The sequence below is a fragment of the Trachurus japonicus genome, chromosome 4, assembly GCF_045865225.1.
Source record: "Trachurus japonicus isolate A0001 chromosome 4, Traja_1.0".
NCBI lineage: Eukaryota > Metazoa > Chordata > Actinopteri > Carangiformes > Carangidae > Trachurus > Trachurus japonicus.
Window position 1 is genome coordinate 23,622,866 of NC_140910.1, and position 22,541 is coordinate 23,645,406.

Here is a 22,541-nt window from a genome sequence, read left to right on the forward strand (position 1 = left end):
AGTAGTAGAAAAATGACAACAGGAGAGAACTACTTCATCTTTTAATTGGTGTCTCTTTTAACAAACACGTGACTCACCATGAACATTGAGATTAAACGATTTATCTGCACTCCCAGCCACGTTGTCGGCCACACACACATAGCGCCCAGTGTCAGAGACCTGAGCAGTTAACACCTGAAAGATGGAGATGCAAACTCAATGCAACTCTACTGTACATTATATGCCTGTAAGACAGAGGTGTCAAACATAAGGGATGAATTTGCCAAGTGTGAAAATCACACTCGCCAGAAGATGTATTGTTGAAATTGCAAGTATTTTTCCTCAAGAAATTTTAGGTTGCTCATAACACGTTTTGTAAAAGGAGGATTTATTTGCTCAAGAACAAAGGAAATATTTAGAGTTCTTGTTATTCATAGGTGATTATGCCATTATTTTACTGGTCTGGCCCACTTGAGATCAAATTGCGCCGTATGCACCGTTGCAGTTAGATGTAAAAGTTCACTGAATATCAAAGACATAGGTTGGATCAAGTGTCAAGAAAATTCACAATTTCACCTAAGATTTGATTTGATAGCTTCTTGACTGTGCTTCCTGATTGTTACCTGAAGTGTTCTCCCATTGGACAATATTCGGTGTGGACCATCAGAGCTGATTGGCTGGTTGTCCTTAAACCAGGTGATCTTGGGGGCTGGGTTTCCATCCACCTGACACTCCAGGTGGGTGGTTTTGTTAATGAGAACTGTGACCTCATCAGGTAAGTCGCTGTCTGTTCCCCGTATGGACGGAGGCACTGTTGCAGAGTAGAAATGGCCAATTATTACAGGCTGCTCTGTTTTAACACAGTGAGTGATATCTGTACCACAAGAAGTGTTTTTACTCACATAACACTCTAACGTCGTACTGGATGGAGTCTTCTCCTGCTTCGTTTACAGCCACACACGTATATCTGCCTGTATCTTCAGCCTGGGCCCTGGGAATCTGCAACACTCGCCCGCCTGAGGATAAAACGGTAAAAGATGAATACGCATAAAACACCTTTTTTTCTGTCTTGTTCCGTCTCTTTCTTTCTGTTTTCTTTGTCCGTCTCACCCGGCATGATCAGAACTTTGTCATTGGAGGTCAGCAGCTGTCCATCTTTGTACCAGGTGAGTGTCGGAGGAGGGACAGCGTTGGTCTCGCAGTACAGAGACATGGGATTATTGAGTATCACATCCCGAACATCCCCTCCAAAGCCTGGGGGAGACGTTGCATCACCAACTCCACCGGGCCTGTTGAAATTTGGTGGTACTGAGGAGAAGAGAGGAAAAATATCTAAACCACTCTTTCAACAATTTTTTAAATTTTATTTCATTCTGTGATTGGAAACACAATTTTTTACTATTTTACTTAATCAAGTTTATTTGTTCTGCATCTCAAAGGAAATTAAAAGTTTTAAATGCACTATAGATTTCTTCAGGTATGTTACATTTTCAGTAAGAGAGCACGAGATCAAAGGTTTTTTCATACTCTTCGAGCCCTTTAAATGCACAAATAGTTTTCAATTAACACATTTGCATCAGTCAACCCAGTTCACCTTGTATATTTACATCAAAGTCCTTCTCATCCTCTCCGGCTATATTAGTGGCGACGCAGGTGTAGCGCCCAGTGTCGGACACCTGGGCATGCTTGATCTGGACAATACGACCGTTGGCTGTGATGGACACATGGTCGTCTGCTCGCAAGATCTGTGCAGGAACAGAAGGAATCAGATCAGGGAGAGTCAAGTGACTTTTGGAGGTTATTTTTTTTAACAACTAATTAGCAGACGGATTTCAAAACATTAGAGACAGGGAGTGGACTACCTGTCCATCCTTGTACCACTGCAGTGCTGGAGTGGGGAAGGCCTCGGCTGCACACTCCAGGGTCAGCGTGCTGTTGACCTTAATCTTCACCTCTTTGGGGGCCAGTCCTTCCCCTGGGATATCATTTTTGTTGATCTGTGGGGGAACTGGAGTGAAAAACGTATTAAATATTGATATAGGTATGTTATATGCATTTATTTTTGAGTATTTATAGTTGATTTATAAACACATTAAACAATATGAATAGGTGGAGAACTGAGATTTCAGACTTTCTCAGAGATACAGGGAAACAGTAACAACAATTTACAACCAAATCATCTCACCATAAACCTTGACCTCATAGTGCTTCAGTGTCTCTCCAGCCTCATTAGTGGCCACACAGGTATATCTCCCAGCATCCTCTTCTTTAGCGTTAAGGATCTGCAGGGTTCGCCCACCTGTGGAAGACGATGGATGAAGTCCATTTATTTAGCTCTGTTGAATTCTGTTCAATTCTTTTTGGCTCTTTTCGTTACAAAGTTGTGGTCTCGAACCTGGAAGCACTCGCACGTTGCGGCTGGATTCAAACGGAGTGCCGTCTTTGAGCCAGGTGATGAGAGCGGGGGGGTAGGACTGGACTTCACACACCAGAGAGGTGGGGCTGCTCAGAGTCACTGTCACCTCCTCTGCAGAGCCATCAGGACCCGACCCGGCTATGGTGGGAGAAACTGACGAGGAAAGAGCAGGAAAACAAACCAGAATGAAGAGTGTGACTTTAATCTATTTCAAATGTTCTGGTTATATTTTGTTTGTGAAAGGATTAAAGAGTTGTGTCTGTACCTAAGACATTGAGGTTGAAGTGCCGGCTGCGATCCCCCGCACTGTTCGATGCCAGGCAGCTGTACCTGCCGGTGTCTGCAACTTGGGCGCCAGAGATTTGGAGGAAACGGCCGTGAGATAAGACTTGGTGGCGTCTGTCAGGGACCAGCGGCTGTCCGTCCTTCAGCCAATTAATCTCTGGTACAGGATTACCTGGGAAATTTACATGAAGAATTGAGCAAGATATTTCTCATTAACAAAGTTTATATATATATACAGTATGTACATATATTTATACATACAGTGTGTACATTAAGTCACTTACCTGATGCCTCACAGGTGAGCGTGATGTTGTGTTTCTCCTTGACCTTTGTATCCACCACTGTTCCCTCGTTCACAATGCTCGGTGGGACTGTTGAATTAGACAAATTATCGATTAAATGGTTCTCACTCTCTGTCAATGTTCAGCGCATCTATTTAAACCGATGTACTGTATAAATGTAAACATGTGAACCATTAAAAGATTTTAGCCTTGATTCCAGGTATTTATTGTCTTTACCGAGGACGTCGATGTCAAAGTTCTTCCTTTCCTCTCCGGCACTGTTAGACACGATGCAGGTGTATCTCCCAGCATCCTCTACTGCAGCGTGCATTAGCCGCAGGCTTCGTCCTCCTACAGATCGAACAAGATAGAACATAGGTTTTTTTTTTGTGTTTTTGTTTTTTAAACATTTATCTACAATCATGTGTTCAAAAGTCCTTTTTTCACATCCCTGGGAAAACATCCCAAGAAGGTGTAAACAACATTTTAAAGCTTGTTGAAACTAACTCAGCCCTCTCTGAAAAGTGGGATCAATTAACAGAAAGAATTTGGGCTTTGAGGCTCACAGCTGTTAAAACATTTACAAGCCGTTTTAGTGAGATTTAAAACTGAACGTGTGTCAGTGGAAACAGCTTTTGTTTTTCAAACAGGGATCGTGAGAATCTCCTGAGCAAACAAGGAACAAATGAAGTGAATTCTGCAGTGCATTGTATTTACCTTCTGGACTATATCTTCTGTATGAACCTAGTCCTGTGACTACACATATACATACATTATACATTATACATTATCATCTCTCAAACAGCATGCATTAATCAGACTTATGTGGTCAGCCCTCACTGAATACATTTGATTTGCAGATAATTAATTCATTATCATAAACCCATGTACAAATGCCAAAAAAAATAATCTAACACTCTTTTCTTTGTGAACAATTTAGACAGTTTGTTAAAGTTCAGGGGCCACGGTTTCATTTGGAGGCACCCAATACGTCTTGTGAAATGTGTAAAAACACAATTCAGAGTAATTGCTCCTGTTCGTCTTCTTTCACAGATCTGTCTGTTGAGTTTGGCCCCAGCTGCAATGATCCCATTACATCCTAGGCTATTACTGGTGATGTATTGCAACTATTTGGCTTTTGAAACCTCGATTCAGAGCAAAACAGTTCAAGTTACTCCTGGGAACATTTTGGGTTAGGGTTAGTCCTCGAGTGTGCTCCTACATAGTGGCTTAGAAAACAAAGGTTTTTAAAGAATAACTTCTCAACAATGTCAGAGAAAGCTCAAAGAAGTCCAGGAACTCACCAGACAGGATGCGCACCGAGCTAGTAGCTTTGATTGGTCGACCGTCCTTGAGCCAGGAGACGGCAGGGAGAGGGATGCCGGAGGCCTCGCAGTTCAGAGCTACTGGGTTCTTCACAACAACACTCACGTTTTCTGGCACCTGCACCTGACCGATTATACTCGGTGGAACTAAAAAGACGAGATGGAATAATGGAAATGGAAAACATGAAAATGTAAGACTTCAACTCTACAATTAAAATGCACTAAAGCCTAAATGTAGCTTAGAAAACAATCAATAAATCATACCATGTACACTGATGTCGTACTTGCTGTCGGCCTGCCCTGCCACATTAACAGCGATGCAGGTGTAGCGTCCAGTGTCTGACACCTTGGCGTCTTTAATCTGCAACAGCCGCCCTTCGTTCTGGACCTTCGCGCCATGCTGGCCTGTGATAGGCCGTCCGTCTTTCAGCCATGTGACTGCTGGTCGGGGCACACCCTCGGCAGCACACTGTAGGGTCACATCCCCTCCTTTTGTCACGGTGACATCGTTGCTGTCGCCCTCGCTGAGTCTGATGGAAGGGCGGACTGAAGTGAGAAAAGCAGGTGAGTTGGTGCACATGCTCCCTCATTCTCTTGCATTGCATTGTTTATGTAAACCAGGTTTCTTTTTTCTTTATTTTTTTTAAACACTTTTATTTGTAATTTTCCAATTATCATATAAAACAATCATATTCTCTGTTTTACAAATAACTATCTACTGTACTACTAACTAACTACTAATACTAATTTGGGGCTGAAGATGAGGTAAAGTTGGAATGGTTCTTCAGAAAAGAAGTCTTTACTATAGCTACTTTCATAAAAAAAGTGCCTGGACACTAAGAAAAAGTGAATTGTTTATGTGAATTCCATGTGGTGTTTGTTTTTCTGTACCCTGATGATTTTGTTTTTTTGTCTAAAATATGAAATGTGTCTTGTAAGCCCTTAGAGGCTGGGCACCTTAATTGGTGCATATAAATTCATTCATTCATTCATTCACTAATATGAATGAGGAGCGCTATACGTACCATAAACCTGCAGGCTGTACTCCTTGGAGGTGGTGCCGGCTGCGCTGGAGGCTGTGCAGGTGTAGGAGGCTGCATCCGTCCTCTCAGCACTGGAGATCTGCAGCTGGCGACCGCCCGACAAAACTCTGAGCCGCTGGTCTGACTTGAGCTCAGAACCTGCATGAAAGATGTAAGCAGGTTTAGGTATAGTGTTCAAAACATATCACCCACACAGTGCTCAGTGCATCATACAATGTCCATACAGTATTATTTCTTTTGCTCTTGTTGTCACTTTGTGTTGTTCTTACAATCACAGACACACACATACCATCCTTCCTCCAGGTGAGGCTCGGAGGCGGGATGCCGCTGGACTCGCACACCAGAGCGATGAGACTTCCTTCGATCACCGTCAGAGGTGACACCTCCTCTGATCCGCGGATGCTGGGAGAAACTGTAATAATGAGGAGACGCCAAAGGGAGGCGCACACATCTCAGTCAGACATCAGTGTTGAATTTTCACCTGAGCTTAAAACAAGTACAGCAGATGCTTACAGTAGACTGCAAAACACTGCTTTGTGAAAATGAAAGAAAACATCAAACATCTAAACACAGCAGCATTTCAATCGTCTTCTTTTTTTTTCTTCTTTTTTTTACATAAACACACTCCAGTCATGTAATTACTCTGACTTGTACTGTACAAACACATGTAACTATGGTACCAAACAATCAATAACAAAACTGTCTCTTGTTTCAGCCTTGTCAGCAGTCAGTGCTTCACTTACACAGAGGAATTCAGATTAATATTTCCCTCTTGTTAAAATCAATTCAGATTCATAATTTATTGTCCCCGAGGGGAAATTCATTCATTTTCACAGTTTGTTCCAGACAAGCAGCAACACACACATACACCACCAGAAAAAAATAACAAATACAAATGAACAAAACATAACCAGGCAACGTACAACTGGTAGTTGCTCTTTATTAACAAGAACAGCACATGAATACAAATTTGACGTGAAAGAAAGAAACTCACCCCAGACATTGAGGTTATAGTTCTTCTCTGTTTTTCCAGCAACATTGGTGGCTTCACAGGTGTACCTGCCTGAATCCTGCACCTGGGCACTGTCCACCTGAGAGACACAATAAAAATTCATCTTAAAAACTAAGTTACAGAGTATTGGGTGAAAAGTCAGCAATTGAGGTTGTGCAACATCACAAAAAGATTTAGTTTAACTCTTCAACTTTACCTTGAGCAGACTCCCATCCGCTGATACAGTCAGACCAGGCTTCCTGAACAGCGGGCGGCCATCTTTGCGCCAGGACAGGGTGGGTGGTGGGATTGCATCGCTCTGGCAGTGCAGCTCCACCGGACGGCCGAGCATCACCGTGGCGTTCACTTCCTCACCCTTTATGTTTGGCGGCACTGTGGCAGACACAGAGACGAGCTACTGACGGTGTTTCCTCACTTTATTCAATTGCTCTTCTTTTGCACGAATTGACTTTGAAACTTGGCCCAATGAGCCACTTTCAACGCTGTAAACTCATCTTATTACCTCATAATTGAAAAGAATAATTGCTTCCTGAGATGCATCGACTCCACTAAGTTGGGCATCTGGTGCTCTTTAAGCAACTCAATGTCGGGCAATGACAGCAGCATTAAACCACTTCAACATTTTTTGTGGTATTAACAATCAGGGTAGCTACATTTCCAAGAAGTTGATGAAACCTAATCTGTATGGAAATTGCTAACATGCACTGAGATGCGTAATGACTCGGGAGCAAACAAAGTCCCACAAGTATGTCTCTTGGTCCCCTGTGACTGCACTTAGTATCATCACAGACAACATCGGGTGTTGCTGAGGCTGATTAACTAGATTTACTACAATCTGGATGAGTGGTGGACATGTTTCGCTTTTGGCACTGAACTTTTTTTTATGGGCTGAAACACACAGTTTTGAACCACAGAGAAGTAAACTGTGGGAAAAAAGTTACGTTACAACTTTGGTGCAACAGCTCAGGAATTTCATCCTGACTGCAACAATTTCTGGACTCCTTAAATAGAACATCTTCAAAAGGCGATTTAATTCATCCCACCATCTGTTCATCAGTATTTCAGTATTTCATTTGCCGCCGTTTTCTGGTGAATCTCGCCTGGTCTAGATAATAACTGCAGGGCAATTTCCTCTGCATTATGGTTATTGGACGGACAGAGGACAAGTCATCGGGGACGGACAGAAACAGGCCCTCTGCTCAGTGTTTGGCCAGACACAGGAAGCTGCCGAAGAATGGTAGCAATTACCCCAACAAATCTGCCTTTATTTCTCTGGACAAGTGCTTTTTGATCTTTCTGAGGAAATGCATGTCATGTAGATGTTTGTGTTCTTTGTGCCGCTGCGTTCAAACAGACACACAGGGACAAACGCACATCAGCACAGACTTTACAGTCTCCTATATGTAAACTACTTGTCTCCTATAACTTCAGTGACTTTAGCTTTGATTAGACTTGTATAACAACCGATCTGCCGTCAAGCTCGGCTCTGTGCAGGAAAGTGACAAGGTTTATTGAAATGCTAAACTCAGTCAGATCACACTTCCTCTTGCACAAGCACATGTTTCGCTCAAGGCCCTTTTCAAAAAAATTGTCGGTTCTTTTAATGTTTCGTGCTGGATCTGGTGCTCTGTTGACAGACATACTACAGTTGGCCATATTAGTTGGTAAAACAAGAAGTGGAACACGGAAAAGACATTAAAAGGAAAAGATTGTGTGCTAAGGAGAGGAGTCTGTTCCTGCCAAGAACCTTTAAACTGAGATAATTTACAACCATTTCAATATGCAAATTCAATCACATTTCAAAGCTTTCAAATATATAAAAAAAAAGCATGACATTACTGTAATGTAGTGCAGAAATTTTTCAAAGTCTGGGTCGTAACAGTGATAAAAGTTACATCATTGTTGGCTTATGAAAGGCTACATCTGTGATCCAAAACACTTGCTGAGAACATGTTGTTGCCCATCTTTTAATACTTAACGAAACACGAGACAAAAACTAAAAACATTTTTACTGTTTTTAAAGAATTTTAAAAATGTATATATACAAATAACACTTCAAAATGATTTTTCAAATATTTCCAACACATAAATGTCAAGAAACTAGTAAAGATTGTACCTGTGTGTACATGTATGCTGCGCAGCATACACTGTGATTCACTCACCATAAACATGAAGGTCGTACTCTCTGCTCTGCTCTCCGCCGGCATTGACGGCGACACACGTGTATCTGCCTGTGTCGCTGACCTGTGCACTGCTCAGAGACAGCACTCTGCCACCAGACAGCACCTGAGAGGGAGACAGTAACAGATCAGAGACCAGACTCAGCAGATATGAACCCACATTTATCCTAAAAACAAAATCTGAGTTTTTAAAACTGAGTATAATATACATGTACAATCTTGTTTTGTTGGTTAAATACATCAACGTTATGGATCACAAAGTGTTGCACAGTTTAATTCCAACATAAATTCATTCATTCAGTTCCTTTGCCAGCACCTGTATGCCATGCGATACGCTCGCCACGGGGCTGCCATCTTTGAGCCACGTGAGGCTGGGCAGAGGAACGCCGGTGGCCTCACACTCCAGCCTGGCAGCTTCATTCACCACCACTGTCACTGTGCCACCTCGGCTGGAGATGACTGGAGGCACTGTGAGACCAGAGAGAGAGAGAGTAATAATTGCATTAATCTGTGATAGCATTCATTTAGTCATTTTCTTATCATAGGGAAGCATTCCTGGATAAGGATAAGGATTGTTTTACGTATAATATGGCAGAAATGTTACCCACCGTACACCTGCAGGCTGTGGAATATCTCTGCAACTCCAGCCAGGTTGACCGCTACACATCTGTACATGCCAGCATCAGACAGCTGAGCTCGCTCAATCTCCAGCACCTGGCCGCGCTTCAGCATCATCACCCCAGCTGCGCTTGTGAGAGGTCGGCCGTCTTTGTACCAAGTGATAGCTGAAGCACAGCGGTAATTCAAAGCAAAACAAAAAACAAATACATCAAAATCAAATATATCAGAGTGGAAAACAAATAACTTGTTCAAGAGCTGTTACTGTGAAGAAACAACACAACAACAATTTAATAGGAAGCAACAATGTTTTCTTTAGCCTTGGTATAAATGAGTTTAAAGTTGAAGCAGATCTCCAAAAATAAATCTGTGGACATACAAACTAAAAGTGTCTTCACAATGTTTTGTTTTGATGCTCAGACTGTTTGACTGTTTGTGGTTGTGCAACGGTGATGGCATGAAGACACAGATTTTTATTTATGTGTCATGTTAAGTGATGCAGGACAGACAAAGCTAAATATCTGACAAACAAAACAAAACCTCTATGTTTTTGCTTGGGAGTTTATAACTGATTTCTGACGAGACATTTTTCACACGCACTAGGAGAAGACAGTTGGAAATCAACACCTGTTCTAAAAAAACTGCAGAAACAACTCAAGTAAAGTTCATTTACACTGGAATGCGACCGCTTATCTGCACCGAACTGTTGCACTGCGAAGCACATCCAACTGGAGAGAAAGGCAGTGGGAACAAAGCGCGAGGTCGCCTGTGGGGAGTCATCTGAGATCAATTTTCCGCTGCTCCGTTAATGGTTAAAGATAAGGAAAGCAGCAGTGGGGCCAATTCTGACAGAGCAGTGGGGGAGGAAACTACGCCCTGCGGCCTGTGAGCGAACACAACGGGACAGAGGAGGACGTTGGCGAGCTGTCTTACCAGGTAATGGGCTGCCTGTGGCCTTGCACTCAAGCTCGGTGGGAAACCCCGACAGGATGGTCTGGTTGATGATCTCTCCAGAGTAAGGGATGCTGGGAGGCTCTGAGGGACACAACGCAGAGTATTACACACAAGGACAACAATTTGGTTAGATGATGTTCTCATGTCTCCTCCTAGTCCCTTTGCACACACAGAACAAAGACAGAAGGAAAATGTATGACAGAAACCAGGAGATGAGCGAGGCGGGGGAATAAAACATGCAGGGAGAGGGGCTGTGTTTATCTTCACGTTACCATGGACGCTGAGCCGAATGTGCTGTTGAGCTTCACCAGCTGCATTGGTGGCCAGGCAGGTGTATCTCCCAGAATCCTCCAGTCTTGCCTCTGTGACCTTCAGCGTTCGGCCGGCATACTCCAGCTGTGAGAGAAACAAGCGTGAATTCACACTGGTAATGGTCGGTATAAAAGATATATGGATACTGTACATATGGCAGTGTTTGTGGGTTTGTGAGTTACGGGGAGAGATTTTTCACTGTAACTTTTCACATGTGCTGCTAAACATCAATAGATCAAACTCAAAGTGTCGATGGTCACTGACTGCCATTACAAATATAAAACAAAATGTGTGAATTTTTGCATTGTAATCCTCAAAAGATGAAATTAACGTTGGAAGACACCAAGAAAACAAACCGGGACCAGAGCATATCATCAACACATTAAAGAAATAAGAAAACAAACGGGTTCAAAACCATTATCCGAAAAAAAGAAAAGGAAAACAATACCAAGGTTCAAGGGAAATAATCTTCTTTTCCAGGCTTTAGAAATAAAACTAGCAGTCTTAAACACTGAAATTATGTTCATGTTTGACAATTTACGTAAAACGCAGGGAGCATTGAAAACTCTAAACTTAACTTTGGTTAACCTGAAGCTGTGCATAATCCGGTCGTATGTCATAATGATCAAAATAAACAAATCAATCAAGCAGCCGACCTTGAGGTGCTCCTGCGTCGTGTCGACAGGTCGGCCATTTTTAAGCCAAGTGATGCTGGGAGGAGGGATGCCGCTGGAGATGCACTCCAGAGTGATGGGCTTGTGGAGGACCACTGATCGTTCAGCCGGCCCAGTGGTGCGGATGGACGGGGGAACTGGGGGAGGTGCAAAGGATAAAATTAAATCCTTAAAAACACTTTACAAAAGTTAATAAGGAAGATGGGAATGACTAAAAGGCAGAGTAGTATTTACCCAGAGTGAGAGTGTCCCTTATGGTGGCATTTAAAGCATAAATCAGATTTATTACATATTATAATAAGAACATTCAACTATTGGTTGCTAAAAAAAATATTAGTGTTAATTTTGTGTCAGATTAGATGACAAAGCATTTAAGTGTTTTACCCTGGACGACCACATTGAAGTCCCTCTCGTGGTCTCCAGCTTCATTAGAGGCCACACACTGAAACCGAGCGGTGTCAGACACCTGAGCGCGGGACACGATCAGCCGTCGCCCGCTGGCCGCCACTCGCAGCCCTTCGCCCTGTCTGACTGGTTTCCCATCTTTGTACCACCTGGAAAACACCAGCTCTTACACTGAATATCTGTGCATGCTTTGTGTGCATGTGTGTGTGTCTCTGCATGTACGGATGGAAATTAGCTCCCAGCTAAATCCGACATATTTACTGCAATTAAATGTTGTGTTTTCTTGTATGTTCATGAATATGTGAGGTCCCATTTCAAATAAACCTTTAAATAAAATAAAAAATAAAAATGTGTGTTTTCAGGTTGTTTTTGTGCGAGGCATGAGAAGAAGCAGATCTTACGTGATGACAGGTGCAGGTGTTCCCGTGGCTTCACACTCCAGCTCCAGCGGGCTGTTGAGTATCACTGTGCTGTCTGTCACATCGTCAGCTCCATCGATGAAAGGAGGAACTAAAGGAGAGTATTTCAACATATCGGAGTCTGGAAAACCAACTAATCAAAGCATGTATAATTTTAAAAAAGAACAGGAAAACCATCTCAGAGTGAAATGGAAAAACAATATCACAGCTTTGAAAAATGTCAGCCGATTTTCTTTCTTTTCTTTTTAAATTTCTGCTGGATGTAAAAATAGTATCAGAATATTTTTTTCTTTTCTATTTTTTTTTTCTCAAATACCTGTCATTTTTCATTATATCACTTAATAAAACTCCACTATGAGGTGTTTATTATCTGTTTAACATGTATGTCGGTGTTCTCTATGTGATTGTTTTGTTTTATGCTATTGTAACAGTTTTGATCGTAAGTCTGGGGGGCCAGTCAGAGTCAAAGTCTGACAAAAACAAATAATAAAGTAAAGCATGAGATCAATCACTGCACAAAAAGAATATCGTAACAAAACCCAAATGTCCCCTCACATAAATTCCCACACAATCAACTACTGTACACAACTCGCTACACTATGTTTTCATCATAATAAGGCAGCGAACCTATGCTGTATGACATGTTGCAGGAATGTCAAAGACTGTATTTCTTGTAATTTCTTTTTTCTGCTTAAAACTCAAATAAAGAAATTGTGGGAAAAGATGAGTAAAATGTTAGAAAGAATGAAAAGATGAAATCCTCTGGGCGGCTCAGCTCCTGGTGCTTGTGTTTCTATCGGTCGGCTCTGCAACGGCAGGTGTCGGTTTCCCATGTGGAATGCACACATGGTGTCGATAACGACCGCGTCAGCAGCACAGAGAGAGCACAGCGACATCCACTCAGCCTGCACATGAGTTGTCGTGGCCGAGTGGTTAAGGCGATGGACTAGAAATCCATTGGGGTCTCCCCGCGCAGGTTCGAATCCTGCCGACAACGGCGCAGTGTTTTCTCAGCTGTCACAAGCTGCTAAAAAGAATAGACTCCACACACACACACACGGCTGCCTGGGGGGTTGTTGGTAAATAATTGAGTAACAACTTTAATAGATTAAAAGTGCAGAGATGGTACTAACAGCCGGGACACTACGAGCTGCGCAGTTTCACTGTTTCACATGCAGTAGGCTGCATAATGAAAGAATTAGAGGTAGAAATACACAAGAACAGATCACTTCCCACTAACATGAGTTATCCCACTTGGAGCCACATTCAGAGTGCATCTCAGGATAGCTTATGATTTACGGTTTTAAAAAAAAAATCATAACCTGGACCTAGATCCTCCTGAACAAATGTCTGAGCAGCTATAAAACACTTGCAGCCACATGAGGTAAAAATCCTCTCTATGTGGTCTTTTCTGTCTGATGTGTTGAACTTGGCAAAAGATTTAACTAAACTAAATGCTGAAGTACTGGTCAAACCACTTTTCCATTTCCCATTTTCAAGTTAAGTTAGAGTCAACGAGAGCTTAAGGCCACCATGTAGAAAGAGAAACAGTGAGGTGAGAACAAAGCAGGTAGAAACACTATATTTTATGAAGGATAAAACCATACTCTGTGCATTTTTGGATGCATAGAGATAAGAGGGTTAGTCTGATGCTGTTGATGTAACACAAGCATGTTTGTGTGTGTTTCTATACCTAAAACTCTGACGTCGTATTTGACCTCCTTCTCCCCGGCGATGCTTGTCGCCACGCAGACGTAGCGCCCCGAATCTGAGACGGTGGCCGAGAGGATTTCTAACTGTTTCCCCTGCTCGAGCACACGGACACTTTCGCCGTCGTGGACAGGCACTCCATCCTTGAGCCACGTGAGGGAGGGGGGAGGGTGTCCCCCGGCCTCGCACTCCAGGACCAGAGGCTTACTGAGGGTCACCTTCCTCTCAGTCGGCCCGTCGTCTCCTCCTGCAATGGTGGGAGGCACTGAGGAGTGGACAGAACAAAAAGTGAGTTCAAAGCTTGGAAGACTTTTCTGCTCGACTTAGATCTTATTTGCATCTCACACTCAAAGCTTTCATCAGGAAGCAACATATAAGATTGCTTTATTTTTCAAATCCTCCAATCTGTATCCGTTTTCTGTGCTCTTCATGGAGCAAGGACTTTAGGACGAGGATTTTTTTATTAAGTTGTTTGCCAAATATCCACAGCTGTTTGAAATTATTCTTGACTGCTACAAATGTCTTTATGCTTTGTGAGTCAAACAAAATGCCTTAAAGCTCTGATTAATACAATAAGCTTCAGAGCTCAGCGATGGACTTCAGCGGGATTACAGACACAGACAATAGGAGCAGAGGTTCAGAGAGTTCCCCAGCACCTACAGTTTGAAATTCAGACATTAATGTGCTTAATATTTTCTAAATCACTTGGTTAATATTTCAAAACTGACATAGGGAAGACTCGGAAAAGAAAACGCGTGCAGGTATCAGGTTCTTACAGTAAACATCCAGCTCGTAGGCCTTCTCTGCATTCCCGGCCACGCTGGTCACCTTGCAGGTGTACAGACCGGCGTCCGACGCCTGCGCACGAGGGATCTTCAGGTAGTGTCCTCGCTCTACGTACTGAGCTTGTCGGTGTGACAGGATGGCCTCGCCGTTCCGGTACCAGGTGATGGTGGGAAGCGGCACCCCACGTGCCTCGCACTCCAACGTGACCACGGTGTCCAGCAGGGCAGTGACCTCCGTGGTCAGGTTCCCTCCTTTGATGGACGGTGGCACTGGAACAGCAGCGGAAAAACATTCAAGTCTTAACGTGACGTGAACTTTCTTCATTTTAGTTAGGGAACATGTTTATTAGCAGAAAAGAGTGCAAACAGTGCACACAGTAGATGCATACAGGTAACATGCATGGGCCAAGCAGGGGAACATAATTATGAGGAGAATAAATAAGCAATGATGCATAAATAGATGAATAAATAACAGTAAATATTGCTATAGGTTCCCAGTTGCAATGCCAGGCCAAAGTTTAGTCACTGCCATCATCAGCATTTAAAAGTCAAATGACCTCGTTTAGCTCATTCCCCCTTTTCCCATCTCTCTCTCTGGACTATACTGTCATTTAAAGGCGAAAAAGCCCCATAATATACTTTAAAAAAAGAAAAGACAAAAAAAGTGTAATGGCCAAAGGAATAAAGGAGTTGGCAAATCTATTTGTTTTCCTTGGGGGTGCATCAAACAAAACTCCTATGTGAATGTTCAAAGCGCAGGCGTTTGTATACATGGATAACCAAAATATACACTCACCGTAGACACTGAGGTTGAAGTCCTTGGACTGTTTTCCAGCTGTGTTCATGACACTACACTGGTAGCGGGCCTGGTCTCCAAGACGGGCGCTTTTTATCCTCAGGACCTGACCTCTGTTGGTGACCTCCAGGTTGGGATCACCAAGAAACACCAGTCTGGGAAGGAGAAGAAGTAAGAATGGGAAAGAGAACAGGGATGGTTGAGAAGGAGGGATGTTTAATCTCGTTTAATCGTCTTTCAAGTTCAAGACAGCACTCACTTCCTGTCCTTGTACCACTGGATTGTGGGAAAGGGCACTCCTTGCACTTTGCACTCAAGACTGATCTCCTGTTTGAGAACGGCTGAGACGTCTCGAGGAGCGTCTGACCCCGCGATGGTCGGTGGGACTGTGGAACAAAGGGAGTGAATCGGTCTTTATTAGACAGGCCATCATAAAAATGAACATGATAAACTGTATTTCTTACAGCTGTACACTTGTTTTTTAACATCCTAGTGAGAGTCATTCATATTTGGCCACTTTCACACAGTAAAAAGAGTTTAAAGCTGTTTTGTTTTAATGTGGTATGAATTTAAGGTCTTGGTGTGTCCCGACGGCTGCACAGAGCTCTTTCTTTGTAATTCTTGGACTTGACATTGACCATTGCTCACCCAGTACATCCAGGAAGAAGTCTTTTTCTGTGCTGCCAGCGATATTGATGGCCTTACAGCTGTAGCTTCCTGCATCTGCCGTGGCTGCCTTCGTTAGTCTCAGGGTTTTTCCCATATCGAGAATCTGGACACCGCTGCTGCTGCTAGCAACTATCTGTTTACGAAAGCAAAAACAACAACATATGTTACGGTTCAGTTACGGAGAGACAGCAAATTATAACACGTCAAGATAAAAGGATCTGGATTTTTTTTTTTTTTTTTTAAAAGCTCCAGCAAGCATTGAAAAACAATCACTGTCTGTAAAATGTGTCAAAAACATGAAAGGTTTGCCAAAAACATTTAGAGAGCAGAGCATCTTGAGTTAGATTACTGGTAATTAGCAGATTAAAGTAAAGCGCTCTGATTTTCCCATCTGTGATTTGCAGGAAAAATGAAGAGGGCAGCCAAGGGAACAAAGAGACAACAAAGTGGCTGGGATGTTATTAAAAAGTGTATCCAAACTCTCTCTGTTCTCAAATCAATTCATCATCATTATTTTGTCATCACACTGCACACACATACACACACACATGGGGGATCCACAGTGGTTTACTGTCTGCTCTCTTGGACAGTGTACCCTGTGATCAGAGCTCATTCAGTCCTCATGAGCACTTTCATTAATACATGAAAGGAAAGGTCATTATAACTTCCCATGACTATTATCCACAGAGATGACTTCCAGTAGCAAAGCAGACCACAGTTTAAGTATAGGTTATGTAAATTATAAGGTAGCATGTCACTTAATCTCTCTGGCAGTGTCTTTGATGTGTGTATTTAGTGTTTACCTTTTATGGAAGAAGTAACAATTTTATAAACGTTGAAAGCAGAAAGATATTGGTAAAAAAAAAAAAAAATCACCTACAAGAGTCTCATCTTTGTACCAGGTGATGACAGGGGTTGGACTTCCTGTGACATCACACACCAAGCTGATTGGCTGGCTCAGGACCACCGACACATTGCCTGGTGTTTCGCTGTCACGAAAATCTGGTGGCACTGCGGAGGGCGTGAAAAAACGTGATTATTACATGTGAAGTTCTATTAAAAACGAAATGATACGTTGGAAAATGGAGCCCATGAACTGGTCGTCACCGTTGACTTTGAGCTGATATTTCCTCTCGGTGGATCCAGCGTCATTGACGGCAGCACAGACGTACTCTCCATTATCCAGCGGCGACACGGAGGCCAGAATCAGCAGCGTACCATCCTCCAGGATGGACACGCCGGGCTCATTACCGGTCAGTTCCTGGCCGTTGCGCAACCAGCGAATCACTGGCTTGGGAAGGCCTGGAGAAGAGATGAAGGCAGGGAAAAAGAGAAAATGAAACCCGATCTGTCAGCAGTGAGGAAAACAGTGTATTGTAAATACAGGAGAAAAGAAAAGATCAATTGTTTTCCTCTTCTTCTGCACATTTAATAGATAGAAACATTTCTGTACCTTTGGCAGGGCACGGGAAGGCGATACGCTGGTTTGCAACTCGCTCCTGCAGGGGACTGTTGAAGGGGGGCTCCAGTACCTCCACCACAGGGGGCACTGAAAGGACAAACAGTCAATATGACAAAGACACAATAAAGAGCAGCAGAAACAACTGTGCATGCATTTTAAGAATTGTACTTGCATGTGCACGCACGGTCAAAGTAAACATCTGTTTGCAGTTAAACTAGGATGTACATATTTGTCCTTTGGTTTCATCTCTATAAAACAGTCATGCACAACTCAAACCGTTTGTCTGACTGAAACCAACCTTGCACTAGAAGCTGAACTCGAGCTTCGTCTCTTCCTGCGCTGTTGGTGGCCGTGCAGGTGTAGGTTCCTTCGTCGTGCAGTCCCACATTTCTCAGTGCTAAGCTGCCATCGTGCAGCGCCGGGTAACTTTTACCATCCTTGGTCCAGGTCAGCGTCGGCTCTGGAACTCCTCTCACCACACACGGCAGCTCCACAGGGTGGCCCACCTGCACCTTTATTACCCTCGGGCCGGCCTGTATACTGGGGGGCACTGCAGGGCCCAGCACAGAGGACAATATTTAGTTTTTTTAGCTGCAGAAACTAAGTTGTCCAGAATGAAAGTGTTTTTGAGCTGCACTTCTCATTTAGCTAATGCATGAATGAGTAGTGGGTGCATTCTGCTTCTGTAATGCTGCTGTGCCATAGAATTACATGGAAGATAATGGGTGGATACAATTTGCAACCTTGATGCTTATTAATATTTTACTAAAACTTAACTTTGAGGTGACCCTTTAATTTACAGGCTGCTAATTAAGTGATATTGTCAAGAAATAGCCAAGAAATAACAGTCAATTTTCAGTCAAGATTACACATGCTTTTCATGCTTAGAATTTTTTTTGGAAAGGCCATTTTTCTCCACCAAGACCTTGCAATTGACGGTTATTTCTGGGCTATTTCTACGCAATTAATCGTGATTTCTTGGCTACATTTCTCTAGATTACTATGAAATTGACCGTTATTTCTAGACATTATCACACAATTACTTGTTATTTATTGGCTATTTCTTGACATTATTACATAATTAGCGGCCTGTAAATTAAAGGGTTACCAACTTTGACATATTTTATTACTTATTATTATTAACCAATTCATCTCCTGCATGCAAATTAGAGGAAAAATCAGATTGATTGTCTCTTTGTTACCACTGGGGCTCTCGAACGTACCCAAAACACTCAGCTCAACGAACTGTGTGAAGTTGCCAGCGATGTTGGAGGCGACACACACATAGAGTCCACTGTCTGAGACTCTGGTCTCCAAGATCTTCATAGAGCCCGAGGGAAGCTGAGTGTGTCTGCAAGAAACACACACACACACACACAGTTATATAGCATGAGCATGCAAATGAAAAATAAGCACATGCAGTATTTTTTCCACACAATGGCTTATTCAGTCATTACTGTAAACAGATACTCCTGTAATTCTTACTAATCCACCATCAACAGCAATTGCAGCTGCAGTGGCAGGAGCGTAGAGGGAACAACAGATCACAGGGCAGAGTATGATTACTCCGTCATCTCATAAAACCCACAAATTATAGCCTGAGGTCACGAACAGTCAACGTACACAGAGCACAGCAATCAAGAGGTTCCTCTGGTGTCTTAAAAGATACAAATTCAACTCTCACTTTATCATCACTGCCAAGATACTACGATTTTGTCAAATGTTTATTTGTAACGTATATGTTTGTGTTTGCGCCGAGGCTTATGCTTTAGTTATACAGCCGAGAAATTGTGTGTGTGGTGTCGTATGTGTGTTTTTACCTGGGAGAGAAAGGGGAGATGAGCTGCCTCTCTTTGGCCCAGCTGATGGTGGGAGGCGGGACACTGTGGACCTCACAGGGCAAGATGGCATCCTCACCTTCCACCACTGACATCCTCACCGGCTCTGCCGAGGCTGCGGCACCACCGACGTTGGACCTAGGACGGACTAAACACACATACACAGTCAGACACGCATAGGAATAAGCCAGTATGTGGTGGCAGAGATGTAGAGAAACACTGGTAAAAAGGGAAAATCTATTTGAAATATTATTTACGCACTCGACTGCTGCTTCTAAAGAGGGGCAAATTTCCTCCAGTAACTGGCTCTGGTTCTTTTACTAAAAAGCCTGTGATCCATGTACATTTATTTGTTAGAGATGACAAAAGACAGATGGATGCTACAAATCTATGAAAAAGCCACTTTATTTATTTATTTCAAGAGCAGCTGCCTCTGAACACGGAGTGAGAAGCTGTAAAGTACAGTGGGGATTTAACCAGAACTAATCGCTAATAAAAGTGATCAATAAATAGACGACAGAAAAATTTGCATTTATTGCCAGCACACAGACAGCTACAGTTTCTAGTTATGAGTTATGAGTCTGGCTTTAAGATTGAGGACATTGGGACGCTGTGTCTGCTCATAAACATGGTAAATGACAATTAAATTGAAATCATTGGGTTTAAATAAAGGAAATGAAATCCTGCTTTACATTGTTAAACATTTATCTCAGTGACGTGAAGTCATTTACTAGAAAAAATCAACAGCAGCATTATTCGTGTTGTAGTTTGCCAGCTGCAATAATGTCTCTGAGTGAAATTGGTAGGAAATTATTGGCATGAAATTCCACATATAACTTTATTTTCTTTTAAATCTGATCCAGGCTTTACCTGGAGATGAGACGTACCATAGACAGTGAGCTGGACCTTCCTGGAGGCGTAGCCGGCGGCGTTGGTAGCCGTGCAGATGAACTCTCCGGTCTCATTTCCAGAAGGCGAAGCGATGCGAAGGCTGCCGTCAGAGTCCAGGGAGAAGGCAGGACCACCCAAGTACAGCAGCTCCCCACCCTACAAAACAAATCCCAGCAGGGAGAGGCCAAGGGCCAGAGTTTATTTCATTAAGTCAGCTTTATTAACATTTGACATGGTGACAAAGAGAGAGTTAAGACTCGAAAGGATCTGTGGTTTGACCTTCTAAGTCTGCTTAAATTTATGACTTGATTCTCGTCCCTGCTGTTAAAAAATGGCCGTGAATAAAACGTTACAAGTCATGCAATCAAATAAACCAAAACCCGAAGCATATGTGATGTAAATGCATTAGGAATGTGTCATATCTGGACCGTCCTGTACCTGCCATGACTAACTTGACTCGATCGATGTTATAGAGAACAGAAAAGGAATCAGTGGTAATCTCATTTTAACAGCTGGAGCAAAACTTAGCAGGGTCCAGTTTCATACGTCCCTGTAGCGCTGTTCACTTTAACAGCAATGCTTTTACAACTCAGAGAAGCTAGTGCAAAGCGATGGAAAAGAGGGAGGGACAGCCCACATACACACACACACACAAACTCAGCTGTAAGTGCACACCATCACACAAAAGTGCACATGTAAAAGCTGAGCACACTGCAGGTAGAGCTGATTTCATGGAGGAGCACACGAGGCACAGATGAACGCCTGTCACACAGACACACAAGTATTTTCCTATTGCGTGCTAAAAAACAACAACACAGGGACCGGTCCAGATGAACAGGTCCCTGTGTTGTTGTTTTTTTTAGCACGGAAGCTCTGTGCTGCACAACATAAATACAAATAGTGTTACCAATCCTAACGAGGTGCGTAATAGTGTTCGGACTCCAGATGTGGGTCTGTGTTTGCGGTGTGAGTCTTTGGTGTGTTACTGTAAGTTGTCAGTTCAAAATTATAACTGTAGGATGGCAAGACGTTGTTTATTTTGTCCACACACACGGAGATTTCTTAAGAAGTGGAGACTGATCTGGAGAGATTTGGCCGAAATATGATGCAATATAAATTTTTATTCTTGAATCACTCACATCCGTCTTCTGTTATTTCCCTTTTATTTTATTATGAGTGCAAAGAATGAAATTGAAGATCTATAATGGTAGGAAGCCAGTACACCACACAAAGAAGGAGAGCATGAGATCATGTCAGATATAAGGTCAGCGCACACCTTGGCCCAGGTGATTTCTGGAGCAGGTTCTCCATTGGCACGGCAGGGAAGAGAGATGGGTGTTCCCTCGATCGTGCTGAACACCTGAGGGCCGTGCTGAATGGTGGGAATCACTGTAAACACCAGATACACAATAGAGTAAAGTTAGGTCACTATGTTCACACAGCACATTCACCAAGTGTTAATGTATGTTGTTGTAAAATGTTGATGGTGCAATTTTCTTCTAATATTTGAGTCATATACTCATCTAAGTTGTGTATATTATAACCTAATCTTATTTTGGATTCTAATAGATCCATTAGTGTGCCGTATGGTCTGTGTATTTGTGCATAGACCACCACTTATTCTGTTTTGTCTCAGAAACATCTGGAGCAAGTCTAAGTGAACAAAGCGTATTCAGAGCAGATATTCACTTATTTCATTCTCCTTTCTATCCTTCTTGTTTTCGTTTTGTTATGATCCTGGAGATGATCAGCCCTCGGAGGCTTGGAGCATCTTCTTGGAAAGGAAAAATGTGATTTTACTTAAACACAGTGTTCACTATGCAAACTTTCATTTCATGGTGCTCATCTATTTGTCTTTATATACTGTAGTATTCCTCAGGTTATGGCCAACTGAACAAACAATACACTGACCTACATAGTGTAAATGCCCAGCGTGCAGTGCATGTACAGCTGACCTAATTTCAGAAACTGAGAGAAAGAACCAGCGCCTTTTACATAAATGCTGCGGACGCTTCCTATTGAAGTTGGTTGACTCTGGCAACGACTGACTTTAGCATAAATGGAGAACACATTTTTCCCTCTCACTGAGCTCCAAACTCTGCCATTACCCTCAGCTGCTCCTGGTTTTACTGCAACTTCTGAGATAATCCTATTCATGAGGTTAAGAGCCTTCTACATCATAAAGGAGACATTTAAGGAGGGTCTTAAAAAATGGGGGAGGTAGGAGAATAAAAAAAAGAAGAGGAAAAGCCAGAGGGGGAATTACATATCTCGTGGAACATTTACAATGGGCGCTTTTCAGAGCAAATTTTATCACAGTAGGAAAAAACACAGGTGTAAATAATAATGTTAACGACGGCTTAGGTTCGATTCAATGAACCTGATGCAACTGGCTCCTCTAAACAGAATGAGGCCATCGTTAGTGTTAGTAATTACACCTGTGCTTTTCCTTATATGGCATGAAAAGTGTCTGCTTCTCCTTGTTTG

At 42.7% G+C, this 22,541-nt stretch overlaps 1 protein-coding gene and 1 non-coding gene across 3 annotated transcripts in view; one reads left to right on the forward strand and one right to left on the reverse strand.

The window, feature by feature from the left end:
• The window catches only part of hmcn1 (hemicentin 1), an 82,061-nt gene that overhangs the window by 18,751 nt on the left and 40,769 nt on the right, over nt 1-22,541 (reverse strand). For both annotated transcript variants that reach the window (XM_085774845.1, XM_085774844.1), the window contains exons 20-57: nt 21,331-21,443; nt 20,051-20,210; nt 19,146-19,311; nt 18,549-18,676; nt 17,624-17,875; nt 17,317-17,412; nt 16,971-17,165; nt 16,744-16,874; nt 15,843-15,996; nt 15,454-15,580; nt 15,195-15,349; nt 14,390-14,668; nt 13,597-13,878; nt 11,886-11,994; nt 11,464-11,633; nt 11,062-11,216; nt 10,366-10,489; nt 10,073-10,174; nt 9,130-9,306; nt 8,838-8,989; nt 8,504-8,627; nt 6,538-6,713; nt 6,324-6,420; nt 5,619-5,741; nt 5,312-5,467; nt 4,551-4,832; nt 4,266-4,433; nt 3,199-3,312; nt 2,965-3,051; nt 2,661-2,852; nt 2,375-2,548; nt 2,165-2,278; nt 1,842-1,987; nt 1,574-1,724; nt 1,090-1,287; nt 882-995; nt 603-790; nt 78-174 (exon numbers count right to left, since the gene is read on the reverse strand). In XM_085774845.1, coding sequence (XP_085630971.1) covers nt 78-174; nt 603-790; nt 882-995; nt 1,090-1,287; nt 1,574-1,724; nt 1,842-1,987; nt 2,165-2,278; nt 2,375-2,548; nt 2,661-2,852; nt 2,965-3,051; nt 3,199-3,312; nt 4,266-4,433; nt 4,551-4,832; nt 5,312-5,467; nt 5,619-5,741; nt 6,324-6,420; nt 6,538-6,713; nt 8,504-8,627; nt 8,838-8,989; nt 9,130-9,306; nt 10,073-10,174; nt 10,366-10,489; nt 11,062-11,216; nt 11,464-11,633; nt 11,886-11,994; nt 13,597-13,878; nt 14,390-14,668; nt 15,195-15,349; nt 15,454-15,580; nt 15,843-15,996; nt 16,744-16,874; nt 16,971-17,165; nt 17,317-17,412; nt 17,624-17,875; nt 18,549-18,676; nt 19,146-19,311; nt 20,051-20,210; nt 21,331-21,443 — 5,928 coding nt within the window. The remainder of the gene's footprint in view (nt 1-77; nt 175-602; nt 791-881; nt 996-1,089; nt 1,288-1,573; nt 1,725-1,841; nt 1,988-2,164; nt 2,279-2,374; nt 2,549-2,660; nt 2,853-2,964; nt 3,052-3,198; nt 3,313-4,265; nt 4,434-4,550; nt 4,833-5,311; nt 5,468-5,618; nt 5,742-6,323; nt 6,421-6,537; nt 6,714-8,503; nt 8,628-8,837; nt 8,990-9,129; nt 9,307-10,072; nt 10,175-10,365; nt 10,490-11,061; nt 11,217-11,463; nt 11,634-11,885; nt 11,995-13,596; nt 13,879-14,389; nt 14,669-15,194; nt 15,350-15,453; nt 15,581-15,842; nt 15,997-16,743; nt 16,875-16,970; nt 17,166-17,316; nt 17,413-17,623; nt 17,876-18,548; nt 18,677-19,145; nt 19,312-20,050; nt 20,211-21,330; nt 21,444-22,541) is intronic.
• Nucleotides 12,819-12,900, forward strand: trnas-aga (transfer RNA serine (anticodon AGA)). The gene has a single exon. It is a non-coding gene; the product is annotated as a tRNA-Ser (tRNA).